At 39.5% G+C, this 23006-nt stretch overlaps 1 protein-coding gene and 1 non-coding gene across 2 annotated transcripts in view; one reads left to right on the top strand and one right to left on the bottom strand.

Annotated features, from left to right (window-relative positions):
• The window catches only part of LOC126175451 (sorting nexin-25), a 173113-nt gene that overhangs the window by 93679 nt on the left and 56428 nt on the right, over positions 1 to 23006 (top strand). Inside the window, exons 13-14 of the mRNA XM_049922252.1 lie at positions 5611 to 5750; positions 7835 to 7961. Coding sequence (XP_049778209.1) covers positions 5611 to 5750; positions 7835 to 7961 — 267 coding nt within the window. The remainder of the gene's footprint in view (positions 1 to 5610; positions 5751 to 7834; positions 7962 to 23006) is intronic.
• Trnas-cga (transfer RNA serine (anticodon CGA)) lies at positions 21590 to 21664 on the bottom strand. The gene has a single exon. It is a non-coding gene; the product is annotated as a tRNA-Ser (tRNA).

Below are 23006 nucleotides of genomic sequence, written 5' to 3'. Positions count from 1 at the left end.
ACGAATTGGTGACTGCGGACAGACGCATCACAATGAACAAATTGTCACGCTACGTTGGGATAGGGGAAGGAAGTGTTTGCAGAATACTGAAAGTGTTGGCGTTAAAAATGGTTTGTGCCAGGTGGGTTCTCAGGATGTTGACAGTGGCTCACAAAGAAACAAGAAAAACGGTATGCAGCAAACTTTTGGGACAGTACAAGGATGGTGGAGATGAATTTCTTGGAAGAATTGTGACAGGTGATGAAACATGGCTCCATCATTTTTCAGCGGAGACGAAGAGGCAATCAATGGAGTGGCATCATGCAAATTTACCCAAGGAAAAAAAAAATTCAAAACCTCACCTTCTGCTGGAAAAGTTATGGCTATGGTGTTGTTCGATTCCGAAGGACTCTTGCTTGTGGACATCATGCCAAGTGGAACCACCATAAATTCTGATGCATATGTGACGACATTGAAGAAACTTGGAGCTCAACTGAGTTGTGTTCGACCACATTGGCTAAAGCAGGATGTTTTGTTGTTGCACAACAATGCATGGCCACATGTCAGTCAAAAAACCATGTGAGTGATCACAAATCTCGGACAGACAGCACTGAAACACCCGCCTTACAGTCCTGACCTGGCTCCATGTAACGATCATCTCTTTGGGAAACTGAAAGACTCTCTTCGTGGAAAAAGGTTTGAAGATGATGACTCCCTTGTGCACGCTGCCAAACAGTGGCTCCAACAGGTTGGTCCAGAATTTTACCGTGCGAGTATATAGGCACTGGTTCCAATATGGTGTAAGGCAGTTGAGAGGGATGGAAATTATGTGGAGAAATGAAAATATTGTTCCTAAAGGATTTATCTACACACTGTAAAACTTTGAAACATGTGGAATAAAAGATACTACTACTACTATGTGATCAGGCCCAGTGGACCGCACCCATCTACAAGTTTCTTCCTCCACTGTATTCTGTCCATTGCTGTTATCCGCCATTCGTCCACATCTATTTACACTTGGTTTAAATATTCATGGAGTCCATCCCTCCAACACTTCTTGGGTCTCCCTGGCGGTCTCTTTCCTGTAGGTGTGAAATCCAGGAGCTTCCGAGGCCATCTGTGATCCTCCATCCGGGCCACATGGCCGGCCCACTGCATTCGTTTGGCTTTGACAGTTCCTGCTATGTTGGGCTGCTGGTATAGTCCCTCAAACTCTTGGTTGTATCTGATCCTCCATTCCCCTGTATCTGCATCCAGAAATGGACCGAAGATCTTCCGAAGCACTTTTCTCTCAAAAACATGGAGCTTATGGAAGTCCTGCTTCCGGATACTCCATGTCTCACAGCCATATAGAACAACAGACTGGATCAGGGTTTTGTACAGTCGAATCTTGAACTGTCTGGAGAGATATTTGGACCAAAGAATAAAAGATGGATTAAAAAAAAATAGTGTGCATTTCTTTTGGAGTGACCCTCGTAGTTCAATAATTGTCACCTTGTATGTGCTTCATTGTTAAAGAAAATAAAAAGTAACTCAAAATTCTGGATCAGAGGGTCAAAAAGTACAGAAATGGTGTAGCAAAGAAGTAACAGCAAAGATTCAGTTTCCAACTTCAAGAAGTGACAGCTTTGTCAACAGTAGAAACATTTTGTGCCCATAAAACAGTTCTAAAGGTCATGGAAGAAGAATGTCGTATGTATGATAATATGAGAATAGGGGTGGAAGTATTGAATCATGCCAAGATTAGCAATGATTAACCACTTTATAGGGTTTTGCAAAAGATGATTCCAGGTTATTGATATGGTCTTGAGTTCAAAGTAAAGATTCAGAAGAATTATTTTTAATGAAAAAAGCTCCCATGAATACAAAATGAAAGTGATATTCCTTAACTGCTCATTTTTTGTATTAATTTGAAGCTAATGTGGATTGTTGTGTCAGTGAGTAGGACCCGTATAAGCAGTTTCACAATTTGAGCTGTGTAACATAATTTTCAACAATATCGTGTCAGATTGGTTGCAGTTTTGGGGGGGTGGGGGGGGGGGGCAGACTGCTTTGTCGCTAATATTACTTTCATCCATTGGTAGGAACATGATGTGTTGTCAATTCATTTAATTGCTGCTAGGGCTTTTTGTTTATGATCAATCAAGTAACAAAAGGGATACCAGATATATGAGTACTGTAATTATAATGTTTGAAACCTGTCACCACTCCGTTTATTGTACTGTCAGCTTACTACACTATTGACTAACATAACAACATCTGATTACCTTGTATTTATTGTAATTGTAATTCATAAAACTATTTATTTGGACTGCTCTATTATGTATTATGTATTATGTATTCTGTTTACACTAAAAAGATGTACTCGTATTTGAGACAGGAAACATGGTAGTAATATTTGGGATAATAGTTTCAGTGTCACAAAAAAAATGTGTTTAGCATTGTTTATTCATATTATTTCATGTATTTTTCCATGAAACAGGGTGTATTCGACCTGGAACAGCCGGGAAAAACCTGGGAATTTTTTCATCCGGGAGAAAACTGGGAAAAGCTCGGGAATTTTTCGGAATCTTGGAAATTTTTCATTGTTTTAGCTTTCAGTTAAATTTTTGGTAATTTTGACTGGTAAGAAATAATTCTCTAGCAAAGAATGTTACTTTATCTTGCTACTGGAGAATGATACTGCAGCAATAAAATATAACCAAGAGCGGAAAAAAAATAAAACTTTAGTGGCAAAGGAAATGCGCCATTTACAACAACGAAACACCATGCATGCACAAGCATCTGCAAACAGCAAAAATAAGTCAAAGGCCTTAGGGCGAAGACTAATATGTCGTAACAATAAACTAGCTGTATCGGCAGTAGCAGCAAGCAGCCAGATGCTAATGATAAAAAATTTTCTCACGTGCCCTAGCTGCCAGATTGGCGCATGCGCAGAGTTGTCGGAGTTGTACTGGGGAGGGGGTTAGTCTCTACCTGACTCCTGTTTGCGTTAAGTGATTTCGCTGTTTCCTCTTTGTTTACAGCTCCCACATCAAATGAAAACAAAACGGATTTCTGCGGCCAGGAGCTATCAAGCGAATTATAGTACATTCACATAATTACGGAGGGCAAAGTATATTATTAGTCTAAGTTTTCTGATTTTATTTCCCAGTTATTAGCAGTCAAGCATTAATCGCCTTGCAGAGCAATGAAGTTATTTTTGTCAGTTTGCTAAAGAAATTTGGCTTTGTTAATCTTTGAGACAATCAGTTTATTTGAAACTAAGTGTTTCGTTCCACAGTATTGGCTAGTTCCAACTGTTTGCTGATTTTCAAGTGCACATTTTCATCCTCTGCCATGTATGGCATTATGCCATAATAAAGAACCAAATATGAGATAGTACAGTACTGATGCTCCAAGAAAATTTACATCCCACAAACCACGCCGAAAATCTTAATATCAGATAGGACCTACTTCATTGCGATCTGGAAAAAACAATGGGCACTTCAAGTCGAATTACGCATTTTAGTATGGTTCAGTAAATTCCGATGCTTTTGGAGTATCCTCTGATGTCCTGTTTCCTTTATGGTGTAATGTAAGCTCTCATAGTGCTTTATACATACGAACATGAGGGCTTCCTACACCACTGCAGCTGCGCACGCGCAATAATGCCTGCTTTCTGGCGCTCTCTGGAAACTGCTAAATTGAACGTTGGGATAGTATTGTGAATGGTGGTTCGAAAAACTTTACTTTCAAAGTAAATTTCTTTTGACGCAGGATGAATTATGTTACGTGTGAGAAAGTGGGATGAATTTTTTAACTCACAGACCGTTTAAAAGTGAACACCTTGAGGACTAGCCACTTACAAGAATTTCGAGCCCAGAAGACCAGACATTTATGTCATTATTTTAAATTTACTGCCACATTTGTAAGAGGTATCTTAAAGTATAACACACACACAAAAAAATCAATATTACATGTGAAAGCTTAGCTTCTCTTGTAGCTTATTAATCTTCGAATCCAATATTATATGTGAAAGCTTAGCTTTTATTGTAGCTATACTATGTATATTAATGTAAACCATTAACTTTTCCTCCTTGTGTGTTTGCACTACGTATCAGTGATCTTGTTATTGGCTGACTATAATGCGTGTCCTGTGCCCTGAATATCTACTGTCATCGTCTGGCGAGATCATGTGGTATGAGATACGACTGGCTTACAAAAGGACATCACAATCTACTGTCACTTAGTGTGGACAAAGTGTATTTTCGCCTGGGAAAAAGTATATTTTTTGAATGGGAAAAATCCGGGAATTTTTTTTTCCTTGTCCACGTATACACCCTGATGAAAGCGAGAGACCTGTAATTGTCTTTGTATCTTATCCTGCGTGTTTCAGTTGTAACCAATGAATTATAACATTTTTTTGTAATTATTGACAACTTTTTAAATTGTAAGTAGCAAATTTACTATATGCAACAATACATCAATTGTTAGGAACAGTATATAAGGCCCGCAAGAAGTCGCGAGAGGGGGGAATCTAGTATGATGTAAGATTTTGAGTGGCACTGTGTGATGCAATAAATTATACACCTGAAACAATCACTGAATTTCCATGTCATTTGAGAACTATTGATAAGATGTTTACTTGGAATTATTTTCTTTTGACAACATTTATCCCCAGCAGTGTGGTTAGAGCATACTAACTGTAAGAGTATTGTAAGGAGATTTTACAACAGTATCTTGCTCGTACTTAATATATCACCCTGATCATCGCCACACTCGCTGTACTTTTCTGCTTTCATTGCACAAGACATTACCTATACTTATTCAGCAGCAGTACCAGTAGCTTCACCTCCCTCTCCCCTTTCCCAAACATTACTCTCCTGATATTCTCTTTCAAAAGAATGAAATTAAAGTTGCCAAGTGCAGGATTTAGATGGCTATGTGTAATCAACAGATTGAGATTAACATAAAAGATTCTTCTACAGTGCTATGATGTTATTGTGGAATATGGTAACTATTATATTGTCTTAAATGGATTGTGTTTAAAATGAATGCATATTATTAAGCATTTTTATTACTGCTTTAGTTAGGAAACTAAACTTTGAAGACCAATAAGTGTGTTGGACTTCTTTATGGTGTCAGTAACTAATACTTTGTATTCATTTTTGTTTGTAAAAATATGTAAAAAATGGGAAGATTGAGCTTGTTTTAGAATTTTAAACAGGGTGGTCAGAAACAGTCTGAAAAGCTTGTACAGGTGTTGCAGGGGAGGTTGTGCTGAGGAATAACTTTTAAGAAAAAAATATGGTACATTGCATCATTCCCGAGTTATTTAGCATTGAAATTAGCCAATGAGGTCATTAAGTGCACAAATTCAAGCACTTGCAGGTGCTAAAATGCTATAATGTACAGACTTCTGTGGGTCTGTGAGCTACCAGTTGTTCAAATGGATATTGTGCCTTTTTCAGAAACAGCGCAACGTATTGAATTTTTTTCCGAACAACCTGCCCAGCAACACCCTTACAAGCTTCTCAGACTGCTTCTGATCATCCTGTGTTTTTACTTCTATGTAATATAGCTAGTACTGAAAGTCACATATTACACAAACATTCTCAACAAAATGTGACTTTATTTTTCTTTTCTAAGCTTTCAGAAGACCGTGAATGCCCACAGTTTGTGTTGGTGGTTCATGTTATGGAAGATGAGAGTGATTGTGATGCAGTATCAACAGGCTGGGTGGTCCTACGAAAACTTAATGATTTCCAGGATCTCCACAAAAAACTATGGTACATAATTTTTAAGCGTTCGCATCACTGTGACTCTGTAGGAGAATTAGTAATTTAAATGAGAAACAGATGTGTGGAAATTTTGTTATCAGACTTCCGCTAGAATAACTGACTTCATAGCTCTGGAGGATGTGATTTTTTGTTGTTAATTTAGTTGTATTTTCAGACGAAGTTCTTAGAAACACTTTGAAATATGGAGAACTAAAATACTGTGTAGTGTAAGGAAATCAAATAAGAAAACGAGGCAATAAAAAAACTTTGGAACAACAATATGTAGAAAGAGGTGTGAAATGCAATTGTAGCTATTACAGTTATCTGGCTATCGTGAAACAACACAGATACCAGTTTCTATTTTAAATTTGTTTTAAGTGCTAATCAGAACAGACCAGATTACTCTAATTGACAACAGATTTACCAGCAGTTGCAGAAGATTAGAAGGCTTGCCAATTAATTGTTATGTGAAAATTATCTCTCTGATTTGTGTGAAACATTCTGCTGAATCAGATCTGAGTAAAATCATAAAGACTCACAGGCTATTTTAATATGTTGCTAAAGAAGTTTATTAGCATTCAGCAAATGCTGTTGGCCCTAAGTTGTGGGTTACTTCAATAATGTTTGATGAAACTGAAATCTTGTTCCATGCTTCTACATTCTGGGATTCTGTTTTTAAAGAAGGGTAGAAATTAGAGTGTGTGAGAACAACTTCAAACAGGGCAATGGATATAATCACAGTGGTGCATGGAAGTGAGCTCTCAGTGCAGAGAAGCCACAGAGAAATGTGCTGAATTGCTTACAGTTCTAGAAGAGGTGCGGTGCCACCAGTGCAGACATGGACACAACATCTGGTAGCATAACATATTGATGATGTATGCAGACCAGTCATAAGCTAATGATTATTTTTCTTTTTCTGGAGCCACAGTCATGTACAATTTTTGAAGAAATATTTTCACCATTTGACCGTATATAATGTGTTTATTTCACTATCTAGAGTTCAGCCTTAGACCATTTTCAAGTGTTTCAAAGCCAATAACCGTCCCAACTTGTGTGAAACACAAGTCATTGACGAAAACACATATCTTTTTATATAAACCAGTTGTCCCATAAGTAAGAGTGATACATAAAAAGTCTGTAAACCAGTGTGTGTAATGAATGTAGTGAAGCTGTGATGTAAATTTGATGTCCAAAACACAGGTGTAAGCTTCACTTCACTCTATACAAACATTAGGTAATACGAGTGTAAGTGAAACAATTGTCAAAGACCATACGGGGACATCACAGTCTGCACCATGTAATGTGTGAGAAGTATCACAGATTACTTGGGGCAGATTCTGCTGTGTCTATAATGATCTTTGCTGATCATTTCACTTTTGATCATGTTAGCTGATGTTTAGAATCAGTGAAGAGAAGCTTACACCAGTATTTTGGACATCTAATTTACATCACAGCTTAACTACATTCACCAGACATGCAAGTTTACAGCCTTTTATGTATTTGAGGTATGTTCTCACACTTACGTACGAGACAACTGGTTTATAAAACACGATATGTATTTTTTGGGGATGACTTATGTTTCACAGAAAACAGACGATTTTTGATGCTGTACAACTTGAAAATGGCATAAGGCTGAAATCCCAATAGTGAAATAAACACGTTCTATACAGTCAGATGGTGGAAATATCCTTCCAGTCACAAGCTGTCTATGTTCTTTAAATGGTCACCGAAACAGCATCCTTGACAGTCAGTTGTTCCTGATGAAGGCAGTGAAGGATTTTGTCAAAAGCTCAAGATTTATTCAGATTTGATGCAGCAAGAAAATCAGGATTGTTTTATGCAAAGTTGTCATCAAGAGAACCTTCAGTTTGAGTTTCATACCACTTTTGATATAGCTGCACGATAATCATCATTAATACCAATGAAAGAGTAATAAAGTTAACTGCTGTTTCTTGTTGACCTGTAGTATGTAACAACTGAAATACTAAAATTCATAAATGATACTACTTTGTTATAAGAATGATCCCTAAAAGACATATTTTCTAAATTTTTAAAATATTAGAGCTACAAATGTTTCTGTTTATCTTTTACAGCCAGCTCAGTTCAGATGTTAAGCAACTTGAACTTCCTTCCCAATCTTTGACGTTTCTCAGGTTTGGAAAAACATCAGTGAAGAATGCTCTTGAGAAAGCAAGACAACAGATACAGAAATATTTGAAGGTAAGTGTGAAGTTTCCATAGAAACTTTAGTATAGAAAGATATAACAGTTAGCAGTTACATATTACTGTCATTGTTTTATTGACCGCAACTTTACATTTTATGACAGCATAAATCTGTTGCACTGTTCTTCTCATCCTCACCTTGTCGTCATCATCCTCCTCCCCCAACTTTTATTTATCCAGTTGGAGGCAATATATATTGTATGGATGTTGTACAAATGTACATGTAATTTTATGGGAAACCATTTCAAGCAAATGGTACAAACAAAAATGCACATGGAAATGTACAAACAAAATACTACAAGGTCATAAAATAGGTAGTACTACAACTGTATATACATGTATGCTTATGGTATTATAAATGCATAATGTTTCCTGTAAGGCATTACTTTTGTCCTCCATAAGCAGCAAGTCTGTATGTACATTACAATAAATCAGTAAAGGTTTTATTTCACACAACAGCTGTCCATTAGATATGTAAATATAACAACAAGTTTATGGGCAAAAGACAGTATTTTCAGTTTTAAGGAATATAAACATCACCAGAGAATGTTTATTGGCCTACATAGTCATACAATGAGAAAAAACATAGAGCAGAAGTTTTTAAAATTCTGTTTTAAATTTGTTTTCATCTTCTAACTTTATGATGTTGACTGGCAGTCTGTTGTAAAGTTTTGTACCAGTATGGCTTGAATGACTTTATGTGTTTGTTCTTTTTTGGTTGCTAAATATGGAGTGCTGAGCTGTGTCAGGTATTGTACTTAAGGAAGTTGGCATTTATCCAAAAAATCTGCAAGGTGGGACCTAACACCAGATCAGGATTTACTTATTGATTTATTTTTCCAAATTGTGTATAATTGGTGTTATTTGCATTTAATGTCAACCTGTTTGTGTTGAACAAAGAATGGGCTTTCTTTAGGGCTTGATCAGTAGTTGTTTGCAGCAGATGCTTTGGTGCACTTGTTATCGCACTAGTATCATCTGCGAACAGTATGGCTTTGGCTGCACTGTCTGAGGTGTGAATGTCATTTATACAGACAAGAAACAATATGGTACCTAGAACACTGCTTTGTGGTACTCCTGTATCCACTTTTTTTGCATCTGATACTAAATTTATATTGTGTTTGGAATAAATTGATGCAAGTCCTACAATCTGTGTTTTTTTGTGTAGGTATGAGCCAAACCATGTTTTCCCTTTCCCATGGGTACCTAGTACTTCCAATTTTCTAAATAATGCAGTGATTGACAGTATCAAATGCTTGGAGAGATGTACATTTACTGATATGATGCTGTTGTCTTTTCCTAGATTTTTGATTATTTGTTCCATATAGCATGTGACTGCCGTTTTTGTATTTTTGCCTGTCTGGAAGATACGCTGATTTCTGTTTAGTGTCTTACAGTTATTTAGATATTTGTTGATTCTCTGCTTCATTAATTTTTCTAATGTTTTTGGAGAATCCTGAAAGGAGTGATGTTGGCTGATGGTTTTCTGCTTTATACCTGTTATTTTTAAAGAATGGCTTATCTTTTAGGATTTTCAAACACTCCTTCACAAAATGATAAGTTGGCTATGTATGCCAACAGCCTTGCAATCTGTGGAACTGTGATTGCTATGATTCAGACCAGTATCTCAACAACTCATGCCGACATTTTAGGCTTTAAGCTTTTTATCACTTTTAACACTTCATGTTCATTTGTTGTAGGCTCTACCCCCATTCTACAAGAAGCTTTTGAAAATTCTGGTTTTCTTTGTTTGTAAATTTTGAGCTCAATGAAGGAGCCGCATCTATGAAATAATTGTTGATATAACTTGGCAAATCCTGTTTTTTAATACTGACATTTTCTACATTTTTGAGGATGATATCCTGGTCTTCACATCTCTTCCCTTTTCAGTCTTCACAGTACCCCATATAGCTTTTGATTTATTTTCAGGCTGTCTTATTAACCTCTCATTGCTCATAAATGTTGCCTTAGCAGTTACTTTACAATACACTCTCTTGTAATTCCTCATATATTCTAGGAACAGTGAGTTCATGAATGTCTTCATTTTAGAAATTAATATATTTAGAGTCCCACAAGAGGTTTTGATGCTAGCTGTAATAGAAGAACCTGGCTTTGTATTGCCATGTGACCTGAGTCTTGACAGCTTCTGCTGAGGATGAAATGTAACACTATTATGAAAAAGATAGTTGCTACTGACTAACTTGTATCTCATCCTACAAAGCCCCCCCCCCCCCCCCCCCCCCCCCCCCCCGACTCCTCCTACTCTCTAGTCCAGTTGTCCAGTTTGCACGTACTAACTTCACCTAATCTAGTCACATCTGCCACCCCCTTCTTAACACTTATCCATCCACAGACCTGCAACCCACATTAGTCTTTGTATTTATTTTTTCTTCAAATTCATTATGTCTTCAAGCCAATTCAGTTGGTTTTCACCTTTCACTATTGGCCTGCTCCCTCAGATTTCATTGTGTTTCCCCTTACTTAATCTGTTTCATCCTTTTCGTTATTTTTCCCATCTGTTTTGGTGTATTTTTGGGAACTTTTTCGGATGTATTTCTACATTATTTACATACTTTTACACATTTTTGTCCTCTGCCATGGATCCACTTCCTGCACTCCTACCTTTTAAATGCTTCCTAAAGTCCATAAACCCAACAACCCAAGAAATCCCATTGCAGCTAGTTATGGTGCCCCCCCCCCCCCCTCCCAAGGTAATCTCTGCTCTCATAGACCAACACCTTCAGCTTATTACCCACAACCTACCCTTCTGTATAAAAGATACCAACCATTTCCTCCTCCGACTGTACACAGTTCCTGTTCCTTTATCACATGATGCCCTGCTCTTCACTACTGTTGCCACCTACCTTCATGCTAACATCCCTAATGCCAATAGCCTTACTGTTATTGAGCACTACCTTCCCCAATGCCTGACTGATTCCAAACATAAAATCTCCTTCCTAGTTGCTATGATCAACTATGTCCTTCCCCATAATTACTTCTTCTTTGAAGGCATTACCAACAAACAAATCCAAGTTGTGGCTATGGGCACTATCCTATGCTAACCTTTACATGGGTCATCTACAGGAATCCTTGCTAAACACTCAGAATCCCAAATCCCTCACCTGGTTCAGATTCATTGATGACATCTTCGTGATCTGGATCAAGGGGAGGACATCCTATCCACATTACTCCAGAACTTCAACACCTTCTCCCCCATTTGCTTCACCTGGTCCTCCTCAACCCAGCAAGCCACCTTCCTCGATGTTGACCTCCACTTCAAAGATGGCTACATTAGTACTTCTGTCCGTATCAAATATACCAACCACCAGCAATACCCCAATTTAGACAGTTGCCACCCATTCCATACCAAGAAGTCTCTTCTATACAGCCTATTCATCCATGACTGTCACATCTGTAGTGACGAAATATACCGAGATTCTCACTGAAGCCTTCACAGGTTGTAATCCCCCCCACACCAGCCTTGTACAAAAACAGAGCTCTTGTGCCTTATCTCTCCTGTCATTCACCACCTCCCAAAGTCCCACTATCTGGCCCCAGATGAGCATTCCCCTCATGAGTCAGTACCACCCAGGACTGGAGCAACTGAATCACATTCTCCACCAAGGTTTTGACTACCTCTCGTTATGCTCTGAAATGAAAAATGTCCTACTCACTATCTCCCACCCCTCCTACAATGGTATTCTGCTGCTCACTGAAGCTACACATTATCCTCCCTACATAACCCCTGCTCCCAACCCCTTGCCCCCATGGCTCATGTCCCTGTAATAGACCTACATGCAGGACTTGTCCCATACATCCTCCAACCACCACCTACTCCAGTCCAGTCAACTATTCCATCACAGGCAGGGCTACCTATGAAACTAGTCATGTGATCTACAAATTAAGCTGCAACTACTGTGCTGCATTCTACACAGACAAGACAATCCACTAGCTGATTGTCCACGTGAATGGCCACTGACAAAGCATGGCCAAGGAACAACTGGACCAACTCATTATTGAACACGGCAACTAACACATTGTTCTCATTCCAATGTCAGCTTTACAGCCTGTGCCATTTGGATCCTTCCCACCAGTTCCAGCTTTTCTGAATTGTGTGGGTGGGAACTCTCCCTGCAATATATTCTATGTTCCTGTAACCCTTCTGGCCTCAACCTTCATTAGTCATTCTCCTTACCCATCCAGTCTCTTCCCTTTTCCCATTCCAACATTACACGGCGCTCTAGTCCACAGATGCACCCATAGTCGTTTTACTTCTCTCCTAGCCCACCCCCACCCCCTTCTCCCCCCTGTCTCTCTACCCTCTGTCTAACCTAATGACTGAGCAGCACTTTACCGTCCGACAACCCTACCCTTATATCCCTCCCCTCCTCTCCACCCCAGCCTCCACCTTATCCCAAACATTCGGTTGATTCTCTCCTCATGCACTGCTGCTCTCAGTCTGGCCTCAGCAGTGAGGGGCTGGTCACGTGTATATGAGCTGTGTGTGTGTGTGTGTGTGTGTGTGTGTGTGTGTGTGTGTGTGTGTGTGTGTGTGTGTGCGCGCGCGCGCTGTCAATTTCTGACGAAGGTTTTGTTGGCCGAAAGCTCATTTTCTAACAGTCTTTTTGCTGTTCGTATCTGCGACTCAGCATCTTCGCTTTATATTTCTGTAGAAAAATTTGGTTTATATACATGAAGTATGCTTTTCTTTCTTTCAGTGGTATTGAAGGAATTTTAAGGATAAGTGATGTGGCCCGATAATCCCAAGTCAGTATTTGGTACTTCTACTTCTGTAGACCCCACATTTGAAAACATGTTATCTATTAGACTGTTTAATGTAGTTTGGTTTATAAAGAAAGGGGAAAAAAAGTACCCATGAAATGGTGGCAGGACGACATGCATATAAGGGTGTAGAAATTTGCAAGCTTACCCAACCAGCGTAGTTCAAAAGCAGTTACCCTGGGCCATCATCTCCAATCCCCCCCCCCAAAAAAAGGGGGAGCCGGGGGGTTACAAAGACACCTCTTGTCGCAAAATATTATCCTGGTCTTGAATCTATAATCAGATTAATCAGATAATTTGACATGCCTATGAGTTCCTAAAATCAAACCCAGAAATGAGTTCCATTCTGCCAGACATTCCGCCCACCACACCTAGAATGGTTTTTCGTCACCCTCTGCAACATCCCTGTTAGACCGTATGCTCCATCTACACACATTTCCCTACCCTATGGCTCATACCCCTGTGAGCATCCCTACTGTAAGACTTGGCCTGTGCACCCTCCTACCACAACCTATACCAGCTCTGTAACTGGCAGAGCATACACTATCAAAGGGAGAGCCACCTGTGAAATGACCAATGCCATGCAAATGCTGTTATGTAAACACTGTTTGGGTTTTTACATTGGCATGACTACCATCAGGCAGCACACAATATCCTGATGCAGAGCATGTTCTACAATATGGCAGTTAAAATCCCAGTACCTGTTTCACCACATGTGCCAACTGGATTCTCCCCCAAACACCATTTTCTCAGAACTCCACATGTGGGAAATGACGTTACAGCATGTTTTTGGTTCTCACCACCCATCTGGCCTTAATATGTTAATTTCTTCAGTCTCTGTATTCCTTTCTTCACTTCTGTTTAGTTTATCTTTAATTTTCTGACCTCTCCTCCCACTCACACCCCCTCCACTTCTACCATATACAAAGCACTTAGCTTTCCACTCTTATTAACTCATGCATGATGTTTTGTCAGTAATCTCTGTATTGCATTTTGCCCTATCTTCCACTATTAACACATTCCACACTGCTGTGTATGCACCTCGGCTGTGCAGGTGCACTGGCAATTTTCAGGCCACAAGCCACTTTATAATGAACAAGTGTACAATAACTAAGGGCCTCAAAGTCCCATTTGTAGCATCAGAAACTCCATATTTTATAGATTAGGAAAAATGTAAGCTTATATATATGCTTGCATCGGCAGAGGTGTACAAGCATTCCCAAGAACATGAGAAACCTTCACCTGGAAAAAATGTTTACATTTCCTAACATGGTTTCTGGTGTTTATAATAAGAAGAATTTGGTTCACAGGAGGTTTTTTATTTAATATTTTATGTTATAAAATGATTATATATATTTTATACATAATTCTCTTTTAAGTGGTAATCCTGAAAGCAATGAGGTACACAGTCCTACGTTACAGTCTTTGCACCGCCATCTGCTTTCTTTTCTTCCCTTTGTCAGACCAAACTTTGCAATGATGCATAGTATTTACTTCGTTGGCACTGGGAGGTACTTTTTCTGGAAAGTGATGACCAAAATTTCTGCCCAGGCTAGTGCTTGGTGTTGGTTCTAAAGATTGAGTCTCCTCCTGTTACTACCAATTTCAACTAACTTTTTTTACAAAGTCCACAGGAGAGATTTTCTGTTTACTGAAGTCTTCATACAAAATTAAACTGTTGATGATAGACATTACAAAAGCATGAAAGAAAAGTTTTTGCCACCTCTTCATTATTTTTTGTGAGGATGGGTAGTTTCTGTGTAGCTGATCCACATGATCTACACTAGTCTTGTTCATATTGTAGACAACTACAACGTCTGGTTTCATTACTATTGTAATATTACCTTTTGACGTACGTGTCCAAGGAATAGAAAAGCAACTGGAATCACTCAACAGAGGAAAGTCCACTGGACCTGACGGGATACCAGTTCGATTCTACACAGAGTACGCGAAAGAACTTGCCCCCCTTCTAACAGCCATGTACAGCAAGTCTCTAGAGGAACGGAAGGTTCCAAATGATTGGAAAAGAGCACAGGTAGTCCCAGTCTTCAAGAAGGGTCGTCGAGCAATGCGCAAAACTATAGACCTATATCTCTGACGTCGATCTGTTGTAGAATTTTAGAACACGTTTTTTGCTCGAGTATCATGTCGTTTTTGGAAACCCAGAATCTACTATGTAGGAATCAACATGCATTCCGGAAACAGCGATCATGTGAGACCCAACTCGCTTTATTTGTTCATGAGACTCAGAAAATATTAGATACAGGCTCCCAGGTAGATGCTATTTTTCTTGACTTCCGGAAGGCGTTCGATATAGTTCCGCACTGTCGCCTGATAAACAAAGTAAGAGCCTACGGAATATCTCTACCAGCTGTGTGGCTGGATTGAAGAGTTTTTAGCAAACAGAACACAGCATGTTGTTATCAATGGAGAGACGTCTACAGACGTTAAAGTAACCTCTGGCGTGCCACAGGGGAGTGTTATGGGACCATTGCTTTTCACAATGTATATAAATGACCTAGTAGATAGTGTCGGAAGTTCCATGCGGCTTTTCGCGGATGATGCTGTAGTATACAGAGAAGTTGCAGCATTAGAAAATTGTAGCGAAATGCAGGAAGATCTGCAGCGGATAGGCACTTGGTGCAGGGAATGGCAACTGACTCTTAACATAGACAAATGTAATGTATTGCGAATACATAGAAAGAAGGATCCTTTATTGTATGATTATATGATAGCGGAAAAAACACTGGTAGCAGTTACTTCTGTAAAATATCTGGGAGTATGCGTGCGGAATGATTTGAAGTGGAATGATCATATAAAATTAATTGTTGGTAAGGCGAGTACCAGGTTGAGATTCATTGGGAGAGTCCTTAGAAAATGTAGTGCATCAACAAAGGAGGTGTCTTACAAAACACTCGTTCGACCTATACTTGAGTATTGCTCATCATTGTGGGATCCGTACCAGATTGGGTTGACGGAGGAGATAGAGAAGATCCAAAGAAGAGCGGTGCGTTTCGTCACAGGGTTATTTGGTAACCGTGACAGCGTTATGGAGATGTTTAACAAACTCAAGTGGCAGACTCTGCAAGAGAGGCGCTCTGCATCGCGGTGTAGCTTGCTTGCCAGGTTTCGAGAGGGTGCGTTTCTGGATGAGGTATCGAATATATTGCTTCCCCCTACTTATACCTCCCGAGGAGATCACGAATGTAAAATTAGAGAGATTAGAGTGCGCACGGAGGCTTTCAGACAGTTGTTCTTCCCGCGAACCATGCGAACCATACGCGACTGGAACAGGAAAGGGAGGTAATGACAGTGGCACGTAAAGTGCCCTCCGCCACACACCGTTGGGTGGCTTGCGGAGTATAACTGTAGATGTAGATGTAGATCTTTAGCAGTAGCCTGATGTTATGTGGATAGACAATATACATAATGCTTATTTTTCCACTTCAGCACTAGAATGGGCCCATTCCTCAAAAATATCATTTCATTTTGCTTCAGTTTCTTTGTTCTGAAGCTTATTGGTAAGCTGTTTTTCTTTACAGTTCCAACAGCTAATGTATTTTTCTCCCACATCATCTTCAGTGGATGTCACTGGTGTAATATCTGTCCATCTAAATACAGTGGCCTTTACCCTGATATAGAGAACAAGGTCTGTCTACTAATGCTGGAATACAGTTGTCAGTCCTCCCTGCTGATCCTGTGTAAATATTGCAGTTCAGGACTTAGCCTGTTGCAGCGTCAACGAGTGCACAAAGATTTGTGCTATATTTACTGGGTTTATTTTTCTTGTAAACCCTAAAGCCAACACGTCCACAAAATGGACAAGTAGCTTCATCTATAGACAGATTTTCTTATGGCATGTAACTGAATCTACATTTGTTGACAAAGAAGAGGATGGTGGTTTTCCTCTCCTTTCCTTAAGTACGTTGAGTTGTCAGTGGCATGCAGCATTAATGTAATACTGGAAAACCTATCACGGTGTGAATCCTTTACAAATTCTCTGTATACATTAGCAACAAAATTGAGAAAAAAAAAAAAATAAAAACTATTACCTGATTCATCACTTGAAACACTTTCTCACTCGTAATTACTGTCGTCGTCACTGACATCAATATCAGTCATTTTCTCCAAATAAAATGTCCAGAACTGCACTTTGCCAGAGGCCTCTTGCTGTAATTTTCACTCAGAACACTCATACACAATGGCAAATTTACAGTTGCATGCCAAGTGAAAATGTCGTCAAAGGACCAATCACTATTGACAGATATCTACTTGTGCAACTGATACACAGAACTTATCGACTGCTGCTGCATTTAGTGGACAAAATATGAACTACTGCAGTTATCTTGCAGCTGCCAGCCATGTGTAGCATGGTGATAAACACCTTTCAGCATCCACAGAAGCAGTGCCCGTACGTGATACACAGTACCAAAACATGCACACCCGTATGGCGTACAGGCATAGTGGTGAAAGTGTTAAGCTCTCAAGTTTTCAAATCTCATCTGGTGCAGTCCCCAGCAATCAGTCTTTCCTTCTCATCTCATTAAGTAAGTCTCCCCTAAACAGGTTCTGGGCGACTTATCCAAACTCTCCCCATTTCCTAAACCTCACCAGTCCTTTTCCTTCAGCCACCTTCCTTCCCCTCCAACCCTTTGCCAGAAGAAGGAGCCACTGGCTCCAAAAACTTGCAAATTTTGATACCCTTATTTGTATGTTTTCCTGCTGCTGCTGCTGCTGCTTGGTGACTAGATTTTTTAATCTATCTAATTACATTATATTTCAAAAATTGATTATTTTTGTTGATCTGTCAGACTGTTTGTATTACAGGTTATTGTTGTTGTTCTGTGTATATGCGAAAGTAGGTTGAAACTACATAATAGTTAGGAATAGGTCTTTCAGCATACTTTCATTCATAAGATTTGTGTTAAAGTCCCTACATACAACTACAGTGGTTCTTTCAGTTAATAGAATGTTAAGCAGCATTTCTAATTGATGACTATGTCTGTATCCCCAGTAAGTGGTCTGTATTGACTGTGAGTATGACCTTTCACTGCATTTAATTCAGCTGTACAGTTGCATCTTGATTTTCCACCCTCAGTGATTCGGCTAACACCTTTTATATCTGATACCTGATTTGGTAATACCTGATTTGGTAAAGATATATACATCTCTGTTTTTGGCAGTTTTTCTATAATTTTAACTCTGCAACTTACCGTATTTACTCAAATCTAAGCCGCACTTTTTTTCCGGTTTTTGTAATCCAAAAACCCGCCTGCGGCTTAGAATCGAGTGCAAAGCAAGCGGAAGTTCTGAAAAATGTTGGTAGGTGCCGCCACAACTAACTTCTGCCGTCGAATATATGTAAAGGTACACAGGCATGCTTTGTAGGCACAAAGATAAATACTGGCGCCAAAACCTCCGTGTCAGTAAATAAATTAAAAAAAAAAAGGTGGAAGACGAGCTTTTCTTTCTCCGTCCCGAGTTTTGACCACTGCATTTTCATACATTATCCAACGAAGTACATACAAATTCCGTATTGTTCATCTTCGAATGTAGCAGAATTTCAATGTACTGTGAAAATACGACATGCAAGACTGTTTGGGATGTTCGTCAATGTGGCCAACTCTACTTTCTGAATTTTTTCCTACCTGTGAGAAGAGATGGTTGCAAATAGGAACCTGATGAAATGTGAATCACATGCTGTATTCTCTTCACCATAGGAATAATACGAATATCAACATTTTGTCATGTATTCTTTCGTGTTTGCTGCTATCTCGTTTAAATCCTGCCTGTCTAATAAACTACAAAACTAGAGTGAGACAACAGCAAACGCGGAAGAATATACGTATCGTGTCATGTTTATATTCATATTATTCTTAGGCCTAATAGTGATACAGTCAGAAATGAAGCACGGCAACTGACTAGATTTTTAATTCTAAGATGACTCTAATTTCTGTGCAGAATTTGATGTACTAAAGAAGCGGCCGCAGAGATTTTCAAACGGAGAAACATTTTCGCCAACTCTCGTTCAGAACATGTTCTATCATACGCAGTCTATTATTTGGTTCTTCTTGATCATTATCAAAGAAAGCAGCAGTGTAAGTAACAACAAATAGCAGTCTCTTGCCATTGTTTCGCTAATGAGACGATTACTTTCTCCTTTCTCTCTCTCTCTTTTTTTTTTTTTTTTTTTTTTTTTTTTGTAAGCGGCGGTAGCGCGCACAAAAGAAAACCATACCGCGAGCGGCGACAGGCCGTAAACACGCACTATCAGAATGCGACAAACAATGCGTGACACAATACAGTAACGCATTTTCAGCTTAGAGTGACGCAAACACCTATAACAAAGAAAACAGCACTTATCAGAACAAAGCAAAATAAGCAATCGATTCAAACCAGACGAAGCACGTGAAAAAGGAAGGGTACCCGTATAAATACGGACGGAGCGCCTGACGCATAGCAATGGCTACCTGGTAAAGCTTAACTGCTGAACTTACGACTCGAACCAAACTACTGTAGCTGTATCGTCATTCATTCGACCTAACTTGTGTCTCATATTACAATTGACCAACTTTGTTTCGATTTGGTGGTGCGGCCTAAAACTTTTCTCTCCCCTTGAATTTCGAGTCTCAAATTTCCGGTGCGGCTTAGATTCGGGAATTTTTTTTTTTCTTTATTTCGAGTCTCATTTTTCAGGTGCGGCTTAGATTCGAGTGCGGCTTAGATTCGAGTAAATACGGTATATGGATGAATGTTAATGCTACTTAGTTCAAAATGTCTGCACTAGTGCTCCGTAATCCACTTGCAGTCAGTGTTTGCACCATTCATTACTACCTCAAGTTCTAATGACTTATTTTTAAGGCATTGAATGTTTAAGCTTAAAATCTGCAGGTGATTAGTATGAGAACTAGTTAAAGTTGTATTATGATTTTTGATGTTATATCCCTCCCTCTGTCCTGAGATTCTTGAGGAGGACAGGTTTTCTGCACCTTGTAGATTGTTCATTGGGTGGTGGGGAGTTGTGTGCTACAGCTGTTGGTGCTGTTGCTAATGTTAATAATGCTGCCATTTCTGTTGCTGTTGCTGTTGTTGTTGTTGATGGTGGTGCTATTTCAGATACTTCAGACATTGGTTCTGGCACTAGTGCTACACTTCCTTGTGAACTGCTATCTGGTATGTTTGCTTGTGTTGACAGAACATCACATTTGCTGGTAGTGGTAATGCTCCATATTCAGGAGATTACACACCAGATTTTCCAGATAAAATGTAGTTCTCGGCCTTGAGGACCTTCGAAGCATCACAATTTTCTTTTGTTTTCATATTTACTATTTCTAAAATATTTGGTATTAAACAAAGTTTTTCCCTAATCTATTTAGATCGAATCTGTCTCTAGTATGAAATCTCTCTCCCAGTGTGTTTATATCTACAAAAATTATATTTTCAAGTCACTTACAAATATTTTTTATCTGACTGTTTGCACTTTCCACTTCTTTGCTAACACGGGATCATTCTACCAGTTTGTAATCATGTAGAACTGAAAATATGATGACGTTAGTAATTTTTAGTTTCTATAATCTTCTTTTACATGAGAGCACTAAATCTTTGTTTTTTGTTTCTTGTCACATTTGTTCTCATCAGGAAAACAAAAATGTCTTTATCGCTTAATGTGGAGATTTTTATGCTTCTTGTTGATGTTCCTGTACAACATTTCGCACCTGTTTTCGCTGCGGAATTTACCTTCGCATTGCTTTTATTACTAAAAGCAGGAGCTGTGCTTCACCCTTGGCTATCTCCATGTATTTAATTTTAATACTGGTAATTGATGTGGAGCTAAAAAATGTAGGCCTACAAAATCAAACAATACAAAATCCAGGATGGAATAATGACAATGTTACGAAAAGGGTAGATTGCTACTCACCATATAGTGGAGATGCCGAGTCACAGATATGCACAACAAGAAGACTGTCAAACAATTAAGCTTTTGGCCAAAAAGACCTTCGTCAGAATTAGATAGTCTTCTTGTTGTGCCTATCTGCGACTCAGCATCTCCGCTATATGGTGAGTAGCAATTTATCCTTTTCATAATATTGTTAAATTTAGGCCTACCACTGCTATGAATAGCATCTGGTTTTGCACTGTTTGTTTCATATATTACAAACCAATTAGTCATTGGAACAACATAAGCTCAGCAAATTTTTATTTACCACATTAAAGTTGGATTTTGTATTTTTGCGCATCAACAAATTTTCTTGTCCTGGCGTACATTGTCCTTTAGCTTTTCGTGTGGCTCACGAGAACTGCATACTGCCTTCCATCATTTGTTGTGGAAAGTACTCGAAATAAGTTGTCGTGCACAAAACTTATGTTACTTTTGCAATTTATTGCTTCTGAATTTTTTGTTTGTGACTGTTGAACTTCACTTTTGTCCACCTTTCTGAAATGGTCAATTATTGTCCAGAAAACATAATGTGTATTCAGAATGAGATTTTCACTCTGCAGCGGAGTGTGCGCTGATATGAAACTTCCTGGCAGATTAAAACTGTGTGCCCGACCGAGACTCGAACTCGGGACCTTTGCCTTTCGCGGGCAAGTGCTCTACCAACTGAGCTACCGAAGCACGACCCACGCCCAGTACTCACAGCTTTACTTCTGCCAGTACCTCGTCTCCTACCTTCCAAACTTTACAGAAGCTCTCCTGCGAATCTTGCAGAACTAGCACTCCTGAAAGAAAGGATATTGCGGAGACATGGCTTAGCCACAGCCTGGGGGATGTTTCCAGAATGAGATTTTCACTCTGCAGCGGAGTGTGCGCTGATATGAAACTTCCTGGCAGATTAAAACTGTGTGCCCGACCGAGACTCGAACTCGGGACCTTTGCCTTTCGCGGGCAAGTGCTCTACCAACTGAGCTACCGAACCACGACTCACGCCCGGTACTCACAGCTTTACTTCTGCCAGTACCTCGTCTCCTACCTTCCAAACTTTACAGAAGCTCTCCTGCGAATCTTGCAGAACTAGCACTCCTGAAAGAAAGGATATTGCGGAGACATGGCTTAGCCACAGCCTGGGGGATGTTTCCAGAATGAGATTTTCACTCTGCAGCGGAGTGTGCGCTGATATGAAACTTCCTGGCAGATTAAAACTGTGTGCCCGACCGAGACTCGAACTCGGGACCTTTGCCTTTCGCGGGCAAGTGCTCTACCAACTGAGCTACCGAAGCACGACTCATGCCCGGTACTCACAGCTTTACTTCTGCCAGTACCTCGTCTCCTACCTTCCAAACTTTACAGAAGCTCTCCTGCGAATCTTGCAGAACTAGCACTCCTGAAAGAAAGGATATTGCGGAGACATGGCTTAGCCACAGCCTGGGGGATGTTTCCAGAATGAGATTTTCACTCTGCAACGGAGTGTGCGCTGATATGAAACTTCCTGGCAGATTAAAACTGTGTGCCCGACCGAGACTCGAACTCGGGACCTTTGCCTTTCGCGGGCAAGTGCTCTACCAACTGAGCTACCGAAGCACGACTCACGCCCGGTACTCACAGCTGGTAGAGCACTTGCCCGCGAAAGGCAAAGGTCCCGAGTTCGAGTCTCGGTCGGGCACACAGTTTTAATCTGCCAGGAAGTTTCATAATGTGTATTGTCAACTTTTTCTATCTTGAAGTTTCGTGGTATCCATTTTCAGATCACTAAACACAAACTGTAAACTACTAATGTGTTCATTTAGCTTGGTAATTTTGTTCTTGTAGTTATCACGCATTTTCTTTTCTGCAGCAAAATTCACATTTTAATGGATAGGCACACTTCGAACTTTTACCTTAGACACCTGTATGTTGTACTCTTTGTCAGTGTTTGCATGTTTTCATGCAGCCTTTTAAGGAATGGTGCATTTGTAAAAACTGAGGAAGAGGTCCCACTATTGCACCCTGTGAGCTATCTTTTCTGCAATGCTAACAAGAGTATTGAATAAAATACCAGTGCCTTATGGTCTGTAATTAACTTAAATTTAGTATTGTGCGAGTACAATGGACCATTTACAAATGAGGAATGAAAACAAAGGATGAATGCATGTTGATGGAATGTATCTGGACCATCTTCATTTGGTTGATGAAATTGTGCTGGAAACTTCAGCAACAATTTGTAAGAACTTAATAGGACAAATTTGAAAGTAGGCCTGAAAATCAATTGCAGTGAGACTAAAATAATGTGAAGGTTCATGTTGTAGAAAACTTCTTGTAGAATCTAAATACTGTATGATTAA

Source organism: Schistocerca cancellata, chromosome 3 (assembly GCF_023864275.1).
Source record: "Schistocerca cancellata isolate TAMUIC-IGC-003103 chromosome 3, iqSchCanc2.1, whole genome shotgun sequence".
NCBI lineage: Eukaryota > Metazoa > Arthropoda > Insecta > Orthoptera > Acrididae > Schistocerca > Schistocerca cancellata.
The sequence above is the reverse complement of the archived record's forward strand: the minus strand, read 5'-3'. Positions and strand labels throughout refer to the sequence as shown.